Source organism: Egretta garzetta, unplaced genomic scaffold, assembly GCF_000687185.1.
Source record: "Egretta garzetta isolate BGI_Z169 unplaced genomic scaffold, ASM68718v1 scaffold56, whole genome shotgun sequence".
NCBI lineage: Eukaryota > Metazoa > Chordata > Aves > Pelecaniformes > Ardeidae > Egretta > Egretta garzetta.
In genome coordinates this window covers 10,726,000-10,749,212 of record NW_009260182.1, presented here as the reverse complement: position 1 = coordinate 10,749,212, position 23,213 = coordinate 10,726,000, and the positions used below count along the sequence as shown (strand labels likewise).

General features: G+C 43.0%; 2 protein-coding genes across 2 annotated transcripts in view; one reads left to right on the top strand and one right to left on the bottom strand.

Moving 5' to 3' along the window:
• Positions 1-1,438, top strand: part of ANKRD1 (ankyrin repeat domain 1) — a 7,931-nt gene extending 6,493 nt beyond the window's left edge. The window contains exons 8-9 of the mRNA XM_009641910.1: positions 8-102; positions 1,328-1,438. Of these exons, the coding sequence (XP_009640205.1) occupies positions 8-102; positions 1,328-1,438 (206 nt within the window). The remainder of the gene's footprint in view (positions 1-7; positions 103-1,327) is intronic.
• A 2,630-nt stretch (positions 1,439-4,068) lies between these two features.
• RPP30 (ribonuclease P/MRP subunit p30) lies at positions 4,069-23,205 on the bottom strand. The gene is made up of 11 exons (XM_035897349.1): positions 22,677-23,205; positions 22,394-22,449; positions 22,050-22,106; positions 20,959-21,033; positions 20,327-20,398; positions 14,589-14,678; positions 12,404-12,520; positions 8,837-8,866; positions 8,377-8,414; positions 7,064-7,143; positions 4,069-5,052 (listed from the first exon to the last, which is right to left on the bottom strand). The coding sequence occupies exons 1-11, from the start codon at positions 22,783-22,785 to the stop codon at positions 4,943-4,945; spliced, it is 834 nt and encodes a 277-aa protein (XP_035753242.1). The 5' UTR covers positions 22,786-23,205; the 3' UTR covers positions 4,069-4,942.
• Positions 23,206-23,213: the final 8 nt, after the last annotated feature.

Genomic DNA, 23,213 nt, shown 5'->3' with positions numbered 1-23,213 from the left:
AGGGAAGGAGACACGCCAATGCACGATGCCGTGAGGCTGACCCGCTACAAAATGATCAGGCTGCTGATTCTGTATGGAGCGGATCTGACTATAAAGAACTGTGTAAGTAAGAGCAAAAAATGCAGTCATTCAAAAAGCTTTAGAGTAAGTTTGCCTTCAGAGCAGTTTCATAGGTTTCAAGGCCAGGAGAGACTATTGTGAACAGACTTAATTAGATCACTTCAGAGTTAATTAAAGCAGAGCTGACACAGGGAAAGTATAACTTGGGGGAGGTCAGGGAAAAGAGGGGAAACCAGCACCTCTTCTAAAACCAGAACCCATCAGCTGCAACTTGAAACACCGTCACATCTTTCTGTGATTTATTTCAATGAGACATACCATATGTTGAAAGGATGTACCATACAGACACTTGCTCTCTGCACAACCCCTGGCTTCAACCACCCCTGAGACAGCAGAGATCTCAGCTTGCCAGCGAAATCTCCTTTCTGTTAAGCCCACAGCCGATGGCGAGCCCAAGCACCACATCTGGCCGACTGGCTGTTAACCTGACCATAGGGCAACACCCCCCCGTGGCTCAGCAGGGCTGCAGTTTAAGAAGTCCCTCGCTTGACTCTTTGCTCAGAGCCACCGCAGCAGCAGCAGATGCGTTGCCAGAGCTCTGTGACCACTTGTGAAAACAGAGGGCGTCACAGCCCCCTTCCCCCCAAACCCAAACTGAGCAGCAGTGGGACAGACAGCGACTTTCAGCAATGGCAGTCAATGTTTTTGATTGGCAATCGATCAAAACTTAAGGGGGCAAGGAAGAAACCAGTCACTGCAGCACTTTGCACTCCCAACTCTCTGCCCATGAAGCAGGGCCACTCCCGGCATCATCCCTCACCAGGGTATGACCACAAAGAAAGGTACAGCCCCAAAGACTTGCACTCTCAGGCTTTGTTTGCACACAGAAGTTGCTCCTGTTTAGTTTAGACGTGGTTCATAACCTAATTAAACCAGTGCAAGTTCTCATCTGAATTCTCCATTAAACAGAAGAGTGGCTTATTGAGGTTTCATCTAGAGTATTTCTGATCAGTTTAAACTAGATCAAAAGAAACACCTGCACATTCTGCTAGTCACGGTATTTGCTAACATGGCTTAGACCCACTGAAACACAGGGAGATTTTAGGCTGGGACTGGATCTGTAGAGCAAAAGGATGCAGATCTCACCTCGTGTGTGCAGAAGGGCCTTGCATCTGGCAGACGCACCGTACAAATATTTAGGGAAGAATGAAGGACTCGGTAATCACTGGCTGAAATTAAATCTTGCTTCCTCCGCTTTTTTAACCAGCAAGGGAAAACCCCTATGGATCTTGTTCTTCAGTGGCAGAATGGCACCAAAGAGATATTCAACAGCCTGAAAGACAATTCCTATAAGAGCGTCCATCTAGGCAAGCTCTGAAGAGAGAAACCAGACCGCTCTCTTTTTGCTGCTTCTCAATGCTTCATATAAACCTGGAGGAAAATAGCCCTGAACATAGTATTTTTATTGAAAACATTTACAGTACTGGATTATTTGAGGTACCTTCACTGAAAACTGCAAAAAAAACATGCAAAGAAATTATTTTAAAAGGCAGGTTGAGCATTAATATTCCACTGGTTCTAAAACGGCTTTATTTATTACTATTTATTATTTATTTATTTTAAAAAGTAATTTTTAATGATTCACAATATTATTGTAGCTTTTTTTTAGAGAGCTTTACATCCTAATGCAATCTTTGCTAGCAACACAAATCCCATTGTCTTAGATGGTAGCATTTCCAGCTACATTAGCAACTTCCCTCAAGCCTTCCAACAGCTCTAAATAGCGAAAACTTGCAACTGTTGCCTTGTCTCTGCCAAATTCTCACTATTAAAATAATACATTACATGAGGGTGATAGGTGGAAGAGCAATGGAAGACAGCGTGCTGAGGTGCCAAGTGGATTTAAAGCAGCAGTTGAGTAATGGGGTTTACACAGGGTTTGGCGACTGTGGTCGATAAAGAGCTCAAGGACAGAGCTCCCAACCGTCACGTAACCGTTTGGACTGCGGGATTCAGATGCAATGTTATGAAGGTGAGAGGAGACAGTATCAGGAATGTGAATTTTTTTTAAGCTCGACTACTATGAAGTCTGATGATTGAAGAACGTAAAAACAGATATGTATATTTGTAAATTTGTACTGCTTTTTCTGTACATTTTGTACTGATCTATTTCAGATTAAATAAACAGAGTGCTTCTTTTTATTTGCTGGAGTGGATTATGGAGTGGTGAGCATGCACAGGGTAATTCTGTCTCTCTAAAGAAAGTTCACATCTTGGCCTCTGTAAAATTCTTAAAAACTCAGAAAAAAAAAGTCTCAGCTAACTGTAGCAGCCAGCCCTTGAGCTACCTCCCTGCCACTGTGAGATAAATGCCTTCTCTCACTTTGCTAAATGGAAACCACATACACAAAAGCAGAAAGATGGTACTTGAGCAGCCAGTAAAACAAAGTTACAGTTTTATTACCGAGTTTGATTTAAAATCCCAGTTTCTCAGCAAGTCGGTACTTACTACGTGGGGCACACGAGACCACTTCAGTTGCCCAAGCCAAGGAAGACAGCGAGTCCTGCTAAGAAAGGCAGGCACCTTGCCCTTTGATTTAGCAGAAGCAGAACAGTACCGCGCCATCAGTGGCATCAATGGCCAACTTCATTGGGATGTTACATGCCGCATTCAGTTAAAATCCCAAAGTCTCACAGCCTGGCCTCCCAGCAAAATATGTCACGGGCTCCTACACCCCTTCACCAACCCATGTAGTTGGCTTCTAGCCAGCAGGCTTCAATGTCTGGCCAAAACAATCTCCTGGGCAATGAGGTGGGGTCAGGAGTGGGCAGCGATGGACAGTTGTTACCGGAGTGCCCATTTTGGAGACTAAATGAATTTACAGGAATCCCCCAGAGGCGCAAGCAGAAGCAGCACCTACTCTGCCCGCAGCCAGCTATCCTAGACCGAGGCCAACAGCTTCAGGCAGGTGAGACTTTTCTCACACGAGCACCATAACCTGCCAAGTGTCACCTTGCCAGCCGTAGGCTTTATTTGTGACACACTCTTTTCTGTAAAAATTACGGCACACTTTCGCTCGCTGCCCTTCTCTGTGAGCCACTACTTCACTACTTGTTTCTGCGCAATTACCCGGACACTGGGAGCACGCCTTGCAGGAAATAGAAATGACATCAGCGCTGGCTAACTCTGTTTATCATCCTAAACGAGAAGCAACCCAGTTATTCAGGCACCAAAGTGGCCAGAACAACGTGCTCCAGGAAACTGGGAGAGAAATAGCTTTTCAATCAGTTCCTGAAGCACTGTATCTACTTAAAGGGCAAAGACGCAGACTGGAAATTTTTAAAATCAAGTCAAACAAGTAGCAAGAAGGATCTCTAGCATTCAAAAGCCTCCTTCCAAATGCTAGTTACCAAACACCTCCTATCGTGCTGGAGGTAGGTTATTCTCTGGCCCAGGCAAGATAACACGTCATTCAGAAAATTGCACCGGACAAACACATTTCTGCTTCTTCTCTGGTTAGAGCATCATTTTGGAGCCAAGTCCATAAATGATAAACTACTGCATATATATATAAAAACCATCCCAGTACCTATGATAAATCAGACTCAAATCAAAGTCAACAAGTAAAATAATAACATAAAGGAAAAATGCTTCATTATTCGTCAAATAAAGCAAAAGCTGTCGTGACTTATGCCAGCATTATATAGAACTGTTAAGTCTACTGAGAACTTCATCCATTCTGCCCAGTGCAAGAGCTCAGAGATGACCCACTGCAAGATTTCTGCAATATTTTATGTGCTATAACTTCCACTTCTCAGCGTGTTGTCAGATGCAAATAGAGAACTGGAATATTCACAGTAAAGCTGGCTCAAGAGTATCTTGAGTACAGTAGCTTACATCATTTTTATATTGGTTTAATCAAAAGAAAAACTTCAGTCAACATTTGGAAGAGCTCTGAAAATGCTCTGCTGATTATAAATCTGTTATGATTGCTTTTTTGGCAGCCAGATTAGGTTTACTGAGGCATTAACAGGAAGGAAAACGGAAAGGCAGGAGGCAGCAAAATGAGCACTCTCATAGGCAAAACTGCCAGACCAGGACATAAAGAAGGAAATGATGCAGTAAAAATGATGTGACGTGGAGGCTGCTCAGGCCAAGGTGAGACAGCTGTTACGGCGCGACTGCAACATACCACGCTGAGCACACATTCGGTGTAACCTTGGGCTCTTCCTTCCCATCTGCGGTAACCACCTCATGTCACTGCTTGGTTTTAAAACCTGCAGGACAGGGATGGCTTTTGGGACGTTTGTCTAGCAGGTCAGGTCAGTCAGTCCTACTGTAACACAAATATGAAATATCTCTTAGCAAGTGACAGATGCTGGCATCGTCTTTATAGCCATTGATCATGAAACAGAATGGGAAGCAGATTATTTTTTTTTTTTTTTTACTGCACCATTATTCTTCACAGGCCACTGAAGATAAACTTCATCTACTGGCTTGCGGTTGTAAGGCTTAGCACAGAGATGTGTTTAAAACTTGAGAAACTGTAAGAGCTAGACTTTGCATTCTTAGAAACATTTTTAATAAAAAGGGAATACACTTGTACAACTGAAAATTTCTATGTTAGAAACATTGTGTTGAGTTTGCACTAACTCCAGGAAGACCTAGGACAAGGTGGAGAGATGGTCTCCGGATCTTGGCCAGAAGCCCAGCGTGACCTTTCACATGTGAAGTACCATTCAGCAGACTCATTCCCACAGCTTTCCTCACTTGAACACCAGAAGAATAATTCTTCCCCAGGCTAAATAAAGTAGTAAGGGAGGAACGGGGACAGCTGGAAGGTGGGGGGATGGAGGCTCCTGTTGACAATTGGTTCAGTCCTCAAGCTTGAGTCTTAGCTTTTTTGCAGGCTGGCAGTGTTGTTTCTTCCTCCTCAACCTTGCGAGGCTTCTTCACTGTGTACACTACCCCACAGGCACTCTTCCGAGTTTCTGGAATATACAAGCAGAAGCCATAATACTTCAAATCAGATGACACTAATGCATTTAATGCATACTCATCGCAGGTGTCCATGCCCCAAAGCACAGTTCAACACGTTTAACAGCCAGCCAGTCAGCACATATAGCAGGTAAGCAACCTGCACAGGCAGGAGCTGGGGATGCACTGCCTTGTGGAGTGGGGAAACTAAAGGGGGAAATCTGATGGTGGGTGTAGAATTACAGCAAACATAAGGGAAAACCGAGGTCTGCAGGGGTTGAGGGGCTGCAGACACACAAAACCATAGGAAACCAGGCTTAATCAGTTCAATAGTCACAGGACACATGCTTGAAGCATTGTCAAAAGCATTTCTGCATTTCTGAGCGAAACATACTGTTCTTAAAAAAAAAATATCTATATATATAAAAAACCATGTATTCCCATACCCCAGGATTCTTAAACAGACTATGCTGGCACAGCTATATTGGCATAGGCTCCCCTATACATACCAAGTAAGTGGCTTTATGGTATTCAAGAATATTTTATTTAAAGAACCCTCAGCATTACCATAAAATACTACTGTGTGATTTATCAAGCTCCTCATATGTTTGCCAAACAACCCAGTGAGCCCAATCCAATCTCAGAACTACTTGTGGGAGGCTTCTCTGCAAAATCTGAGGTAGAAGAGACTCCCTACAACTACTCCGATAGCAAAGAGGCTCTGCAAGAACCTTGCCAAAAATATATTGACTTATTCTGGGCCAGTATTCTTTGGGGGACTGGGAAATGACATCTGCTATTTAATTTCACAGGTAAGACAGATGATGGTCTTGAGAAATTCCCCATAAAGTTGACAAAAATTCTTCCAACACACTGCCTTCATGTAGATAAGCAGCAGGCTGGAGGAGGACCCTGTTCACAGAAATGCCCTCTCCAAGAGATCAAAGCTACTTGCTGTGAATTACAGCAGGTTCAAGCCCCACCTCTACTGAAACAAGAGATGCAAACTAAATCCTACCGTGTGTTTGAAACTTAGAACAACTCAAGTTGTTCGGAAGGTGACTAGAAATCATATATACCCAACAAACTTTGACAGAAGTAGAAATTAAGAGCTAGATGCAACTACTCAGTCAAAGTTAAACTGCCATCAGAATAAACAACAAAAAAATCAAGAAACACTAAGAACCAACAAACAAGCATGTGAAAGGGAGGGTAGAGATGGAGAAATTGGTGCTACGGTGGAAAACAAGGGTCAAAATTGATTGCTGGAACATAAACTGTGGCATCTCTGTGCTGCACTGATACCACAGGACACAAAATACAACTGGAAACCTTTTGATTTCCAGTGCAGGGGGCCACAAGCTAAATTTCCACTTTCTTAATATTAAAAATGGGCAAGTAGAAGAGAGCTACTGTGAGCTGCCTCTGCTGAGAGCATAAGGAAGCAAGTTTTGTTTCACCAAAACACTTCCAAGACATTGTATGAATGAAACATTTTTTTCTAAGCAGCAAGCACTTCAGGGTATTTGATTTTGCACCAAGCTTGAAACGGTCCGCACTGAAGAGCAAGTCAGAAAGAGAGCACATAAAGAAGCATCAGAAAGGGACACGGCAAAGGTTGCTCCTGCACTCATGCTGCAAGAGGGGAAATGCAAAACACAGGCATCCTGATTTTCTCAAAGTCAATGACGTAGTTCCTGCTGGTGTCACCAAGAACAGCATTCAACCCTTTCTGAAACAAGGAATAGTTTCACTACGAAGCACAACAGGCAGATCTGTGTTTTGGCTAAACAGTTGATGACTCTTTAATGTGGTTAAGCAAGCACTCCAGCACAGACAGCACCATCAATTCGGCCACTGATTTGCTAACATGCCAAAACAGGAAAATAAACCACCCTTGCTACACGAGCTCCTCTTCATGCATTGGATAAGGGAGCTAAAACTCTATAAAGTCTCAGACCTTCTGGAAAATACTTAACACACACAAGTGTTACTTAGCTGAGTTTGCATACGCTTTTCACTTACCTCCATGAAGCATGGTGGCTCTGCAGTTGGTAGACACGGCTGCCTTGGCTTCGCTTTCCGACAGGCCAAACAGCAAACCTCTGTCACCTTTGTTCAGGATCAAAATGCACAGAAAGAAACAACTAGAATAGGGAAGTTTGTCTGTGCGATAGGTTTGCTTACTCTACAAATAACTGGGAATTAGCAAAGCTGTAACTCAAAGTGACATTTTGCATAAGGTTACCCAGAGGCAGGGAACTGAGGCACCCAATTCTCCTGGCTGCAGTTCTCCAGCAGCCCTCCTGGAAAGCTCCTGGCAATGTTGCTTTTTTCCAGTCAAGAAGCTGTACTTTTGAAAATAAAAGTCTGCCAACATAGAAAGATTTTTATATGCATAATCTAGTAAAAAATAAAAAAGACCCCGTTGAAAATTTCAGTTTTGGGGAATGGGCACTGTCTGCTACAAAAGCATTATGCTGAAAAGTTCCCAGCCACCTTGAGCAGGGATGACACCAGATTAGGTATGTTAATTTGGGTTCAGCCTGACTGCTCTTTTTAAGAAGGAAGGAAATGTTGCACATAAAATCCTTCCAGGCCACACACCCTCCCACACGGTTCTCACGACTCAGAGCACGCTCCTCCCTTCGAGGGACAGTCCAGATACGTGCTTGGGGGCAGGGAGGGGGTAGTAAATATGCATCCGCGGTTCTCACGACTCAGAGCACGCTCCTCCCTTCTCCCTTCGAGGGACAGTCCAGATACGTGCCTGGGGGCAGGGAGGGGGTAGTAAATATGCATCCAAATTCCTAAAAGAAGGGGAGAAAAGACACTCTCCTTGGTTTCTAGAGCACAACTGCTTATTTAACAGCACATACATAACTAAGGATTGGAAAATTCAGAACAGAAGTAACCTGCACTTAGATAGGAACTTTATCTTTCTTAATATAAATACGATTTTACAGCTTCTTCTACCAAAGACGTGGCACCTCAGAGATCCTAAGTAATAATTTCTGGTTTGGTTCAGAGTGTCCATACATTTTTATGGTTTTTACTCATTTCTCCATTTATGCCCACACATTATCAATGCATATCACAACTAAACATACCTGTAGCTGAACACAGACGCTACTATTTACAGCGACAGCTCATGCCACCCCATGACTCAGAGCTGTTGCTCCTTCCACACCCACTCAGAGCCCTGATTCATTGAATTGGTCACCAACAAGCATCACTGTGTGAAGTTCAAGGAGCATAAAGGATGGAATTATTTCAAACCTACTTTGAACTTTCACGTGTTACTATTAACTGCTGCCTTTGACTTAGAAAAAGGATACAGATTAGCCACGTCGTAAGGACCTCGTAGTTCTAGAGGCTAAAACAAAACAAAGAAGGTTGGATATGTGCATGCACGCTCTCGCAGGCTGACCCAGTGTAAGCAGGCAGGACAGGGCTATCAGGAAGGCAAAATTAAATGCTACATAATAGCAAGCTGCCGAAGATGCACTAGGAAATCAAGCAAATACTATTATTTTGGAAAACAGTCCCCATCTGGGAGAAAACTGTCATGGAAGATACCATAGCAGCAAAAACCACCCCACCCAACCAAACAAAAAAAAAAACCCCAAACCCCATAATACAATTCTTTGATAAAACAGATTGATTAAAAAACCCCACAAGATGGCAATCATATTTAAAATTACAATTTTTATATGTTTAATATATAATTAAAGCTGTATTTTCAGCCACAGATAAATCCTCAAATTGTTCTGACTTCAACAAAAATCTGGGACTTACCCTTTCAGCTGCACTAGATATAACAATGTTCTGGAAAACAAAGAAGAACAAACGTTCAGCTGTCAGACAGCATCAAGAAACTAAAAAAAATCAGCAAGCAGCAAAGACTTTATAAGCATTAGCTAAGTTCAGGCTCAGAGCCCAATTAACCATCAGAGTATCTGATGCCCTCAGATGAAGTGAACTCTAGCAGGGTGTGGATCTTAATTTGGGGACGTGAATAAATCCAGGTTATCTCCCTGTCCCCTACAGAGAGAGGGGCACAGGGACAAGCCCTCCCTTGCAGTCGCAAGCCTCTCCCAGACCGATGCGAGTTGAATAAGCACCGCGCCTTTTAGAGGGATAGGCTAAGCAGTATAAATGTTGGCACGATGGCATTAAGCAAGCACCTATCAGCCTGTATCTCTCATCGTGGACTTTAAAGGAAGCTTAAGTGCAAAGAAGAAATGCGGAGTTGTGCACACTGTGCTAAGCAGTGCCCCCTTTGTTTACGCTAGCTGAAAGAGGCCCCACAAAAATGACAACTCAGCCTGAGCTGTAACAGAAATGGACTTCGGAGTCCAGGATCCCCCAGAAGCAGCCTACAGATAGTGCCTTTAGACAGTTTGGTGCTCCTGAATTTTCAGCCTACTCTCTGTGTCGCGGTACAACTCAATCCTAACTTCAGCACTCACACTGGCCTTAATCAAACTCATACTGGTTAAGGAAACCTGTCTGCAGCTAGGCAGTGGCTGCCCAATTCATGCCATACACTCACTTCCCTCAACACTGGCACCCCCACAAAAATAACCAGGCAGAGAGACATCCTTCTCCCTTCTCCCCCAAAGGGTTTCTACAGAACAGGTACGTGACTGCTCGGGGGCTGGTGGAAACCACAGCTCAGCTGCCAGTGCTTCTCTGATGTTAAACCTCCGAAGATGCTCACCCAGGGGGAGACTGTTTTGCAAAGGTGGAAACTGCAGCAGCAGCAAAAAATTCCTTGCACCTTTTATTACACTGAATAAAAGGCTTTGGGAATTCCTGTTTGAGTGGGTGGGAATGAGAATTGTACTGAGGCAGCGAAAGACTTTCCTTCTCTGACGTCAGTACCACCAACACATCACACCACCTCCGGTTACAAGGTGGGGCTTTTGATCCCTTCCCCGCACTGCTTTGCTTGTCCTGCCACCTCCCCAGCCCAAAGAGCAGGGCAGACACTGGAAGAAAATGCTCTGTGCACAGCTGGAACTCAACCCATAAAAGAGCTATTTGCATGGAAATGAAAGTGTGTTCACACTGTGCCCAAGGTTTCCTTGTGTGTCGAGGAGGAAGGATGGGACAGACAACTCTGCCTCAGCATAAGGAAAGCAAGAAGCGGAAGCAATACATACATCAAAGTGACTTAGCAGCACACGTCGCAATGGAGCCTAGGACATTTCTTTCTGTGTAGTTCACCTTTGAAATGACTGCACTAGGGATCCCAAGGGTGTTTTTGAGGTTCAGTGGTGCTGACTGCATGAATTTGCTGGGAAAATTCAAGTCTCCTGCTCTGAGCTCTAGCAACCAATGCCTGTCTCCCAGGCTCAGAGAAGCTCCCAAAGCTGCTGCGTGAGCCATCTTGAACCCGCACGGGATCGTGGTTCACTGCTGTGCATTGGAGACACGCTCTGCCTGGTTCAAAGGCAACTGCCTTCCAGTTAGGGGATGGGTAAGATGGGAGAAGGAGACAAGAGCAGACAAGAAAAGCACTGCTAGTGAGTGAAGGAGAGGCAGGCAAAGGCAAATCCAAGGGAAGGGCTAAAGGGAAGAATTCAAAGGCAAAACATTATCTCCCCAGGTAAAGGAGACAGCAGCTGTTCAGCACACTGCTCCAGGCGCAGTACCCACACTCAGTTACCAAAACACAGGAGGTGAGGGACTGTGGCTGTGCACACCTTCTGTCTGGCAAGGCAAGCGAGTCCCTCCCTCATTCCCTGCACATTTTAACATGTTTTAAGGAATCTTCTCAATGCCATCTCCGAGGACACCAGCACATTTCTGGAAGTTTCTCTGCCCTACCCACAACAGAGAAGGAACAAAAGGATCCAAAAGCTGCTACAAGTTCAGCAGCTATAGGTTACAGAAGGCAAGAGCTGCGTGCCAGGTGCCAATGCAAGCAGCCTATGGACCAACTATGTCTCCTTAAAAAAAGGCCTTTACATAACTGATGGAGACAAACTGCCCATGAGGGCTAATAACCATCTCTGCTGGCCCACCAGGTACCGAGCCTGGAGGCAAAAAATAAAGACAAGCTAGCAGTCCTCTCCCAGCACCTAACAACAACTTGTCACGCTGAGCTCCGGCTGATTTACCTTCCAGGCACAGATGATGCACTAGACTGACAGATGCAGAAAGAAAGGGCACTGTGCACAGACCGAGCGCCTGAAGGTCTGACTTGCTCTGTCTGTGACGCCAGCTCAGCTGATGCTCTCCAAATCAACAACTGCGTAAGAAGCACATCTTTAACTGCACAGAGGAAAAGAGGAGCACTGGCAAAAAGTAATCCCAAAGGAAAGGGGTTTTGTGTGTATGCACCTCATTGCCAAGTCAGTATTTTGTGCAATTAACTTCCAGAGCTGGGCTTCTCAGGAAAGGCCATGCAAATACTCACTTTCTTCTGTAGCACTAAGGAAATTCATCTCTTTGACCCACTCTGCTGTCCTATAAAATGGGCTGCCATACCTGAGGGGAACTGATGTAATGATGGATCTGCTTTTAATTGACCTTCCGAGCTGCAAATCCCACTTCAGACTACACCTGCAGGATAATGCAAATTTTGGTTTCTCTGGACTAGCTAAGTGTGGCAAAAGCAGTTTCCAATAAAGGTGGTGGGAGCTACAATCTCTTTTAACTTGGATATGTATTATGATATGCTTCCCTGTTAAAAAAAACATGGCCTGAGAGGACCCAGCATGACAGGCAGCTTAGCCTGGTAGCCTGGGAGGAGGTAAGGTATGAAAGCAATGGATTACATGCGTCTCAGCTGCAAGTGTTACTTCTTCCTTGGGTTTCAGTAGCAGGGAAGAATGCAGTTGATCTGACTGCAGCAAAGCCCTGGCTGATAGCCAGCTAGCTGTTGTGTCTGTTTTGTATACTGGGAGTTTACTAACCATTTAACAAAACAAAATTTCTACTTTTTTCTTAGTATTTTCTACCCTCCTTATTCAAGGTATACTATCAAAAAAGAGTTTCTGATCAATGAGAAATATGAAATGGAGGATTTTAAGAGGTGCATGGATTTCAGTTCTAGTGCAAACCTTGGATCTCTGGCAGTGTTTTTTTTTCCTTTTGCTTTGGGTATTGCATACAACAACAGATAGGTTGTTCTGGAAAAGAGTCTAACAGTTTGACAGCTTCAGAAAAAGCATGCAGTGGTGCATGGCTAGAAGTATCTGGAGCTAGAATAACTTGTCCTTGTATTAGTAGGCAAAGATTCAGACACAGCTTCAGACACCCCAGCATCAAACTCATTTAAAATGGCTCAGTCTGTACAACTCCAGAAGAATTTGAACTGAATTAATTAGCTTGCTTTCACTTTTGAGAGCTTACCTTTCCTTTGCAGATCTGCATCAGGCTGATCGCATTTGAAATTGTGTATCTTCTCATTGTGGAGTCTTTGATGGCAGGCGCGTAAAGAAGTTCAAAGTAAATGCCTCGATCTATTGCCTTCACATGAAAGAGAGTGATCAAAAATCAAAAGGAGAGAAGCATAACAATCTAACAACTGCTGTCTATTATTGATGCAGCTTATTCTCAGTTTAATGGTGTGATATATGAAAAAATTAAGGTGGAATTGTTCCAGCAAGAGCACAGCATAGCCCTGCAGGGGGGGCGGAGGGAATGTTTCACTGTACACCAGATATGTGTACTTGAATCTTGGGATGACAGATGAATGAGGTTTAACAAACAAAGAAATACCAGCCACTTATTAGTTGCAATTGGCTTTCCTCTATCATAGAGTTGAGGAGATGGGTAACCACTGCTGGTCAGAAACAAGTCCTGAAATTTTGAGGAACATCCTCCTCTAGCCCCACAGCCTGCTGTAAGGAAGACCACCGCTTCCTGCAGTACCCACCTCTTGTAGATGAGGAATTTGTCCTTGCAAAAAAGCAGCATGAGGTCCCTTCTCTCCTGTCTCACAGCATACTCTGGTATTATTTTCAGCTGCTTTAAAATCCCTTGCTATCTCTCAAAGTACCTCACCAAAAGCCTAGTATTCTTGGTTTTGCAAACACACAGAGAAAAGTTAAGCAACTTGCTATAGGACACAGTGAGTTACCAATAAAGAGACAATTCAAAGCTAGGAGTTCCTAGCTCCCTGGCCTGTACTACATTTGCCTGAAGCATTACTCTATGCTTTATACTCATATTATTTAAAAAAATGCTGCAATGTTAATACTATAAGAAAGCGCAGTAACTGAATACAGATGGAATTAATCCAGCTCCCATCCATGCCTGACCTCTGAATGCGAGCACAACAGAAGCTGTGTACATATCAAATGTTTTACATAGAGCTGGTCCAACATCCACAAACAAGAGAAGCCTGAATGTATCAAAACCAAAACAGGCGATGGCAATACACCAATTTCCAGTCAAGCGGATTTTTAACCTCATCCCCACCACTTCAGCTGCTTGCCAATCTGTCTGTCTGGCATCACAACAACCAAAACTGACTGCCCGAGGATGCACAAAACCAGCCTGACAGACAGACTGCCTTGAAGCTGGGAGTGTGGAAGCTGCAAAGTAGCTTATAAGGAAAATGTCTCTGAACACAGGACTCCAAGAGCCACCCAGCTCCTCACCTGGGTCAGCTGTTGGAGTTTTAGGCAGCTAGGGTACTTTCAAACAACAGCTCATACAAAATTTTTATTCCAAGTAGAATGTTGAAATTCCCAGTCTATAGTAAATTCTAAAGTATTACTTTCGTTCTGTTTCAGGATTAATTCTAGTTAATTTTTAGTTTTTATTGTAGGTCAAACTTTCTGCAGAACAGGAAGCAGGATTTCTAGCCAATTCCAAATTTTAATTACTAAGGACTACATCAGCCAAGCATGCCCATGTGGAATTAACCCTGACATACACTCAGAGGAAAAAAGTAGTTCACCTTAGAGCATGTTCAGATTAAGCTTTCTGGCAAACCACAAACAGTAGGCAGAATCGTATTAACAAAATATTTGATCCATGCTGGTAGTCGTCTTGTGTCCCCCAGCAGATATGTAGCAATCCCACATTTGGTTCATTTGCCAAGACATTCCTTTGTCTAAGTATGGATTCAATACAGTTCTCCTCCAAATAACTGGCACCACATCCTTCTCCCAAATTAACACTGTCATTCACATCCTCCTGCCTTTCAAATCACAGGGCTGATTATCTATCCTGACACAGCTGTACCACTTCTGGTTTGGGAAGCAGCTTAGTCAGCAATCACACCACATCTCACTGCTTAGCACAGGAGCGGCCTTAAGGCTGTGTTTCCACTCCTTGGGAACACCACTTCTGCTGCCTTAAGTGGGGGACAGGAAGGAGAAAAAGAAAGAACATACATCACTGTGTATTAAATGCTGCAGTGGAGGCCTTGAAGTGAAGGACATCTGAAACAACACTATACATTATGCAAGAAAATAAAAGAACCACTTGGATGGGAATGGTGGGAGGCAAATGGTAGGGAATTCAACTCAGACTGACATTAAATACAGAATTTAACAGCAAGAAAACAATTTAGATGTAAATTTACCATATTCACAGGGGGTCTTCTGAAGTAGAATGGCAGCTTTTCTGTTACATTTATGCATACCAGATCCACATCTAGAGTTGTACAAGCGATCTACAGCAGAGAAATAGGAACAGATTATTAGATATACAAAAAAAATGCATAACCAACTTTAGATACACTGATATTCTCCTTCATTTCTTAATGAAAAAAATGCCTCTCCAGAATGAGTTCAGTTTTAAAATGAGGAGGTACTATGCCTTGCAGGTATGCCAATAAAACAGCAGGGCTACAGGTGCACAGCTTGAGCAGTTTGGGCTTAAAACCCAAGCCTTCTTTCACTTACAGAACTACTTTTCCAGTAAAGTAATGACCAATCGAAAGGCAAGACATTGCTTTGTTTTTATCTGACATTGGGCATGCAGAAGCAATGCTGGCTTTTGGCAAAAGAACTCACAGCTAATGAAGGACAACCCCAATTTACAAAGGGAACAGTGCAGGAACTGCCCCTTACCCCATCACTCTCTAATTCCAGTGCAGCAACTGTTCCGTTTTCAGGATTAAGTATTTTTATCAGAAGCAATTGAGAAAAGACTGAAAGAAAAGCAGACTTTTAGACAGTGACTGGCGGTTCCTCATGTCCAGTACTGGAGGCTGATCCACACTGCCCCACTTTCCTGGCTGGGTGGGGAATGTCTCTGGAGGAATCTGAAGGTGGCACTGAAGGTTACAGTTTAAAAGCTTAGCTTTGAACTCACACCACAATTTACAGCCTGTATTAAAGGACGGAAGGAGCGAACAAAGGGTGGAGAATCTCCACGCTGACATACAGAGAAAATCAAGTGCACATAGAAGAGAGCCCTTGATTTACATATAATCTCATGCACACAAGACATGTAGGAATTATATATGCCTAGCCCATAAAGATGATTACACAGGGCCAGATTAATGTCTGTAAGCAGCATCGTAACAAAGAAGATAAAATGGGCTAAAGATGTTGAAAAGGAATTTTCTATGCGTAGGGGAACCCTCTGCTTTCAGAAACCTGCCAGCAACTGCTCCACATACACCTGGGCCGGGCGCCAGCCATTCATCCCTCCTCACACCAGCACGGAAGTGGTGGGGGCTGCAGGGAGTCCCAGGGATGGGCCGCGGGGTATTCGCACTCTGCTCCAACGCAGGGCAGGCTGTTGCTTTGCAAACTAGTCTTCCACCTGTTTGTTCACGTGAAATTTGGACGGAGGTGAGAGCAGAGGCCCAGCTTTAGAAATGTTTCTTAGCTGTTGATAGCACTCCCTCCTAGACCAGAGAGCCACTGCACGCATGCAGGCAATTCAAAGATCCAGCAAACCACAAGGTTTTTGATGTTAGAATGTCTCTACCAGGCCATCCAGACTAAACTTTACTTTCTTGCCCTACCTGCACCAACTCTGTTAAGCAGAACTCTGTTGAAATCTAGTGCATCAAATGAGACTTGCATGTGTAAGTTTAGCCCTACTACAGCCAGCTTTAATCCTTTTCTTATGTAGAGTACAAACTACCATCTAGACAGAGGTGATTTATGGGAACACTCACAGAGCAAATAGCTCTGAATGATGTCCTAGAAAAGATGTCAGTGAGGCCACAGGAAATTCAGGAAGAGAGAAAGCTGAAGGAAAGCAAGAATACACGTCAGAAACATGCAAGTTGCCCTATGTGATGGGAAAACAAGCCTTCCTAATCAGCTCCAGAAACACTGGAAAACTCTTTTCCATTTTGCACATTAAGCACAGTGGGAAAGGGAGTGACCCAATGCCAGGGTATCTACAGGATTCCAGTGACAAGAACATCTCAGAAAACACCACCAAGGAAAAACGAATTTAAGAGCCATACTCCCCCAAAGGAGGAATTCCCACACTACACAGAAAGTTGGAGAGGAGATTTCTCCAAACACTCCAATGTTCAGCCTTGCTTTGGCTCCCAGACAAGTCACACACGCATGCAAGTTAAGGTTACCCTGCCTGATGAAAGGATCTGAAGTGCAAAAACTTCATACAGAAAATTATATGCAGCAGTTGCCCAGCCGGGTGCTTGCCCGGCCGCACTGCAGGCAAGAGCCCCATCTGCTGGGAAACTCCAGGCAGCCATAAAGAAATAAATTCGCCACTGCTTGGATGGCCTGAAGAAAGCTTTGGCAAACATTTTAGGAATAAACATTGAAATTTGGCTTTGCACTACATCCTCAGACTTATATAAGCAAGTTTTTTTAGATACTGGTGATCCGCTAATTTCTGATGAACAGTAAGCAAAACTAACTAATATGATTAAAACAGAATTCTTAAAAAGCAAAATTTTTGAAAAGCAACAGGCACAGACCTTATTATTGGCATGGAGTAGGCATTCCCGTTGCAGCCCAAAACAATCCTCTCGGGAGACTTAAAGAAGGAGCATGTTCTACAATTATCTTGGCAAACACAGCTTCCTCATACCCCTGAGGATATAAATTATTTGGAGAATTTGAGCACATCTTTCAGTACATATCACTGCCACACTCAGTCACAGAAAAGCTTCCCTGGCTCATGACAGGAGGGCAGAGAATGGTTTTGGGCTATGCTAAAATTAGAAGACATTTCCAATGGTCACGTATTTCTTTTACGAACACATGAAAAATCCTGTTCTGAGGAAAACAATCCAAGTGCCAAATTGTTGGCGAAAAAGATGATACTCTCAAAGTAATGTTGAGTTACCAACAGCCAATTTTAAAATATAAAGTTAATTTGTGGTGTGAGACCCACCCTAGAAGGCTTTATCCTTAACAGTAAAAGATCCATGCGTCCTAACAGCCAGAGTTATATGCTGAAACTCCATGCGTAATGTCGCTTGCGCCAGACTCCCTGTTGATACCTCTACAAAACTGACACAGCTCTATACAGAGATCTGGAAAACCTAAAATCTTTAAACAAAAGACAAACATACAAATCTGTCCTGAATGTGAACACGTAAGAAGGAAGTTTTCACCTCATGCAGTTTGCAAGAAAGATGCTTGGGTTCCCTCCCCAGCTTGAGTGCTGCCAGCATGGAAGGAGGCAGTGAAGATGGGCCCATCGACAATCCTGCTTCCTTCCTAACACACTGTCCATCACCTGCAAGAGAGTCAGCTTAACCTGTCGCTATCTGCATTGGCCTGCCTCTTTGTGCTGGAACAACTATCTGCGCGGCTGCATGCTGAATCAGAGCGGGAAAGTGGATCTGCCTGCAAAGTAACTTGGCAAAAACTCTGGTTACTTTTCAGCCAAAAGCGTGTTCCTCACACCAAACTGCCATGCAGCTGAGCGAGCAGTTTCGCCAGCAGAGCAGACAGGGACCTGCAGAAATGAGTGGCTGTTTATGCCAGCTTAAACACTGCCGCAGCTGGACATCCAACCACAGCAGAACTCACAATATGGCTGAAAATACAAAATACCCACCCTTAAATGAGAAATAACCCTTTCCCCCCAAACAACACAGCGTGCCCCTGCTGATTACCTGGCTCCAGGTGCTTGCTTAAACACACAATAAATTGATTGAGCTCGCTTGAGAAGTGAGATTTTACATTCTTGCCAGAGACCAAAAGAAAGAGGTGGAGAGTGGCCCTCAAAAGTATTTTACAACTATTTGCCTCTCTCACACGCCCAAGAGTCCTAAAATCTTGCAAGGGAAATAAAAGCAGTCAGAAATGAGTTTCATTAAGCTGCAACTGTTATAATTAATGCTTGAATTCTTCTGCTGAATGATTCTTTAAAGTTCACCTTCTTCTACAGCCTCTTGCTTTGTACTTTACTTGCACAAGTTTTCAAAAAGGAGAGGAAATAATTTAGAAAAACAAAACAGAAGAATATCGGTTTTATGTGTCAAAACAGGTACTCAGGAGTACTAGAAAGTAGCTTTAACTTATTTAAAAACAAACAAACAGACTCGGTTTTATACTGACAAGCTCTCTTTGAAAGTACATTCTGGCACTTCTCCAAAGAGATTCGTGCTTGCTTTTGGTGTCCCTGTGCCTTCTTCACACTGCTTTAAACTGCACGCCTGCTTGCTACCTGCCAAGGCTAACAGAGACAGGTTGCTTCCACCTACTCTTCCAGTTCAGGATTAGTATTACTATTTATGAGCTTGCAACAGGTCAGATGTCACAATTTTGGGTTTTGTAAGAAAAACGTTCTGACAAAAAGATGACTTGCTTCCCGATGCTCTGCTTGATCAGACTACTTACATCAGCTGTTACCAAGTCTTTGAGAACAGTTTAATTAAAAATGAGAGAGACAGAGATAACGAACACCTATCACCCAACAAGCCAAGCTGAGATCATTCTGCCTTGGATGGCGTTTTAGAACTAGGAATTTTTCTGGTACGAAGGGTCTCTTCAAGATATAGAAGCTATGGATAAAAGCTGGAAGACAGTATGACGCTTGGTGCTGTTAGTAGGGGCTGAAGAATTCATGCACATCACATCACCTCTAAACAGTAATTGTCTTCTTCAGTCAAACACCAGAACTGGACTGAACCAGTTCATGGTCAAACACACTTGCAACACCTTGTTTTTCTGAAGTGACAGAGTATTGGGGGTTTTGCTCAGAATACTTGCATTTCTATTAACATAAATGAATGCAAGATGCAACGGCATCAGGCTAAGGTCACAAATTAGTCCTAAGGTTTTGAAGATGATTGACACACGCTATTTTCTCGCACTGGCACAGCTGGAACACTACCACTGCTACAAATACCAGCATCTGTTCAGTAACACTGATACCTTCAAAGACTCACAAATTTAGTGGAGGCAGCTTTCAGTTGCAAGTTTGCTCTCAACAGCCAGGATAAAATTTGAGTAAGAAGAATGACTGTCTGTCCTTCAAGTATTTCCCCCCCAGGCTACTCTACTTTTGTAAAGCCTCGATGGTCTTCTCTGCAGGCAAAGTAACAAACACATTATGGAGTCACAGAAGTGAAGCTTCTCTCAACTCAACTAGAGCATCCAAAACACTCAAGACAAAACCAGAAATCTCAGTCTGGCAATGGAACAAGGGTCATTATGTTTAATCAAGCAAGTTTACATTTGGAAATTTTATTTTATCTGTTCATAAGATGCTATGACAGCCAGAACTAGCTTCGTCTCATAAACTCTTGCTCCTCTTTTGATTTAAAATAAAGTAATAAAAGGAAAAAATAAAGAAAAAGATCAGCTATTCACTTAGGCGAACTTCCAAGAGAAGACCTAAGACTAAAAGGAAGAAGGTAACTCAGAACCATGTTAGTTCCACTTTAAAATCCTCCCACTTGCCCTGGCATTTCAGAGACTAGAACAATTAGTGCTAACAGAATATCGCAAATGTTTTTTGGGGAAGCTGTCAGAGTTTGAGAAGTTAAAGACAGAAGTTTTCTACATGCTGATAGTGTGTGTATATATACATATACATAAAGAAAAACAGAAGGATGTTTTCTCCCCTTACTAGAGAGGAGTACTCAGTAGAGTACAAGACACGCAAAGGAAACCACAGCACGGGGGCATACAAGTCCATTCATCAGGTAGATGTTTCAGACCTTAATCAGTCACCTCAAGGCCTTGCAACCCCTCCCAACCTTCTCAGTCTATCAACTGACCTGGCAGCCTAAGTTGCTTAATTAGGCCCATGACATGCAGGCCTGTATAAAATGGGAAATACAATCAAAACAAAGAACGTACTCAAACTAGCCCAAGGCACTAGAAGTTACTAAATGAGAATTACCAATCAGATGATTGTACTTACATGGAACAGTTTCTCAGTCTTCGGAAATACTGCTATGATATCGTATAACCTTATATTTGCAGATGTTGATCTCTACAAAAGGAGGAAACAATCGCTACAATCACTACCTTGAATTCTGGCACATGCCAAAGCTATGCACAATGATCACGACCAAAATAATGGTAAGAAAATCCCCTTTTGACTTTCAAGTTATAAAACAAAGCCAATAATAATCTAATTTCATAGCAGGTCTTTGCTGTGAGACATGCTGTGAAGTCATCAAGTCTCATTTTGAGGCTTGTCCCACGCAGCTAATAAAGTACTTACACCTTTTGCTTTGATCATGTAGCACTAAAACATAAACAGACACAGGGCTTGCTCATGGTCTTCTAGTTTGTGCACAGAAACCCAGAGATTAAAGAAAAGAACTGAAGAACAGAACTGTTGTCCCATATTGACAAATGACCAACAGAAGCCATATCCAGTCTGCATCTCTTCATGATCAAATTATTTGCTACAGATGCGATCTGAGAAATCACTGCTGAGTGTCCTATAAAATCCACAAAGTTCTCCCCATACAACTTCCAAAGTTTCAATCGTGCATTCAGAAGAGAAAATAAAAATTGGAAAATCAATATCCTAAATATACTTACTAAGAGATTGCAGTGGGAAGGATCAGAAACAACAAGTGTTAACCGGGTTAAGACTTTAATTCTTTTAGATGTCCCCTACAAAAGAAGAAATAATATAGAAGACTTAAAAAGCTCCAAAGCAAAAATTTGTGGCGACTTTTACCCTGTCCGCTATAAAAAGAAAATGGTGCCTTGCTCATATTCTTGCCCACACTAATTTTCTAAAGTCTGTAGTTACACTTTCCTATTTTATATTGATCTGTTTGATATTATACCTGCCCTTTACAAATGACGTACTGTGTTTCTCAGGTCAATAGACAGGAGAAAGAAAGAAATGAAGAAAGAAAAAAGTACAATCATGCAGAAAAACTGAGTATGTTTTAACACTGCTGTGGTTACCCAGGCAGGCCACAACTGCAAGCAAAGCAGTTCCTGAATTAACATAAGTCAGTGATTTGAAATACAGTTTTGGTTCATTATATCCAAATCTTCCTCCATCAAAACCAGGAAGTTATTTCCAAAACTCAAATTATACTGTAACTACTCAACTACAAGAAGATTCAAAATTCACAAGAAGCAATTTCTTTAATAATTTCTAAAATAATTAATAGAGCCTACTCTGACATGAGCGTATTGTTCTTCCAACGCTGGGAGTTTTAACAATCAAACAATGGAGAAACTTCTCTTTTTTGATCAACATGTAATACACAAAATCACATATATAAACACACCAAGGGAAAAATGTAACTTGGAATAATAATACATAGATAGAACATAACTAGGTTTAGGCTAGATATAAGGAAAAAATTCTTTACAATGAGGGTGGTAAACCACTGGAACAGGTTGCCCAGAGAGGTAGTGGAGGCCCCATCCCTGGAAACATTCAAGGCCAGGTTGGATGGGGCTCTGAGCAACCTGATCTAGTTGGCGGTGTCCCTGCTGACTGCAGGGGGGTTGGACTCGATGACCTCTAGTGGTCCCCTCCAACCCAAAACATTCTATGATTCTATGATTCTATGAACATGTAATACACAAAATCACATATATAAACACACCAAGGGAAAAATGTAACTTGGAATAATAATACATAGATAGAACATAACTAGACATACTTGTACAATAGGCAAAGATGGAAACAACTCTGAAGGGGATACTGGCTTGACGATTTCCTTAAAAGAGAACAAAACAATGTTATTCAAAATGTCATGGGTTAAGTTAATTTGCCATGCTAACAGAACTATTTCCCAGGGACAATACATGGACCATATTAAAAGTTAACTCCAGGGCAATTATACCGAATTGTAAAATGGGAGTTCTGTCACAAAGGTACTTTCACACGTTTGTACTTGTGTCTAGATATGTGTTCTGCAGATAAAGCTATTTGGGAACATGTAATAAGCCATGTAGGTTTACAGAAGAAAACACATTAAGAACAAAGAACTCTAACAAAAATTACCTGTTTCTTTTCTTTAAAATCGATGACATGATTAAGAGCAACTGCGGAATACCCCACTGAAAAAGTAAACATATAGTAAGAATATTTCGTCCAGTAAGCTAATGTAAACAAATCCAAACAGAAAACTGTTAGACACTCATCACTTAAATGCCTCAAAAAATAATCACATGCATATTTACCTTCCACATTATTTTCTTCTGAAGATTAATTCACCTAAAAAGTGCCTTAAAATAAAAAAAATTCCGTTTGCCTTTTAATACACCCCAGCCCTGACAACACTTACTTAATGGCAGAGCTTTATGAACGTGAATACTTGGGGTTGGGGTCCCCAAAGATGTTGCCCTAGTTTGGTCCTGTTGATGACCTTCTTTAGGGAAAATGGTTAAAGACATTCAGGAGAGTCATTAAAACTGCAGGCAACGCAGAGCTGGGAGAGAGATGGCTCCAAGAGAAGGCAAGGTGAGCATTCAACGTGATGCTGACAAAACTGACGGAAAGGTCTCCTTCAGCGGGGATCAGAGAAAGATGGTACGCTCGCCAAAGCCAAATCACCCCCCCAGGCACTGGACGGGCAGCACCTGGCTGCACAGGTTTTGCAGAAGAAAGAGATTTAGGCCATAAGAAACTGCAAGTGGAAAAAGGCGTCCACCTTGGGAAAACCCCGCTGTTACACCGGGGTAAACAGGCAGAGCCAGAGCCCGCAAGGAGCAACGCGAGCCTTCCCGGCTGCTCAGCGCCGCCCTGGCCGCTGCACCTGCGGAGAGCCCCGGGCCGAGCGGGGAGGGCGGAGAGGGGCGAGGGGGAGCCCGACCCGCCAGGG

Coding starts and splice junctions, on each gene's coding strand:
- RPP30 (XM_035897349.1), bottom strand. CDS start 22,785: ATGTCTTTAACCATTTTCCCTAAAGAAGGTCATCAACAGGACCAAACT. Junction 22,107..22,393: donor ATTTTAAAGAAAAGAAACAG/GTAATTTTTGTT, acceptor TTCTCTTTTAAG/GAAATCGTCAAGCCAGTATC. Junction 5,053..7,063: donor AGCCACCATGCTTCATGGAG/GTAAGTGAAAAG, acceptor TGTATATTCCAG/AAACTCGGAAGAGTGCCTGT.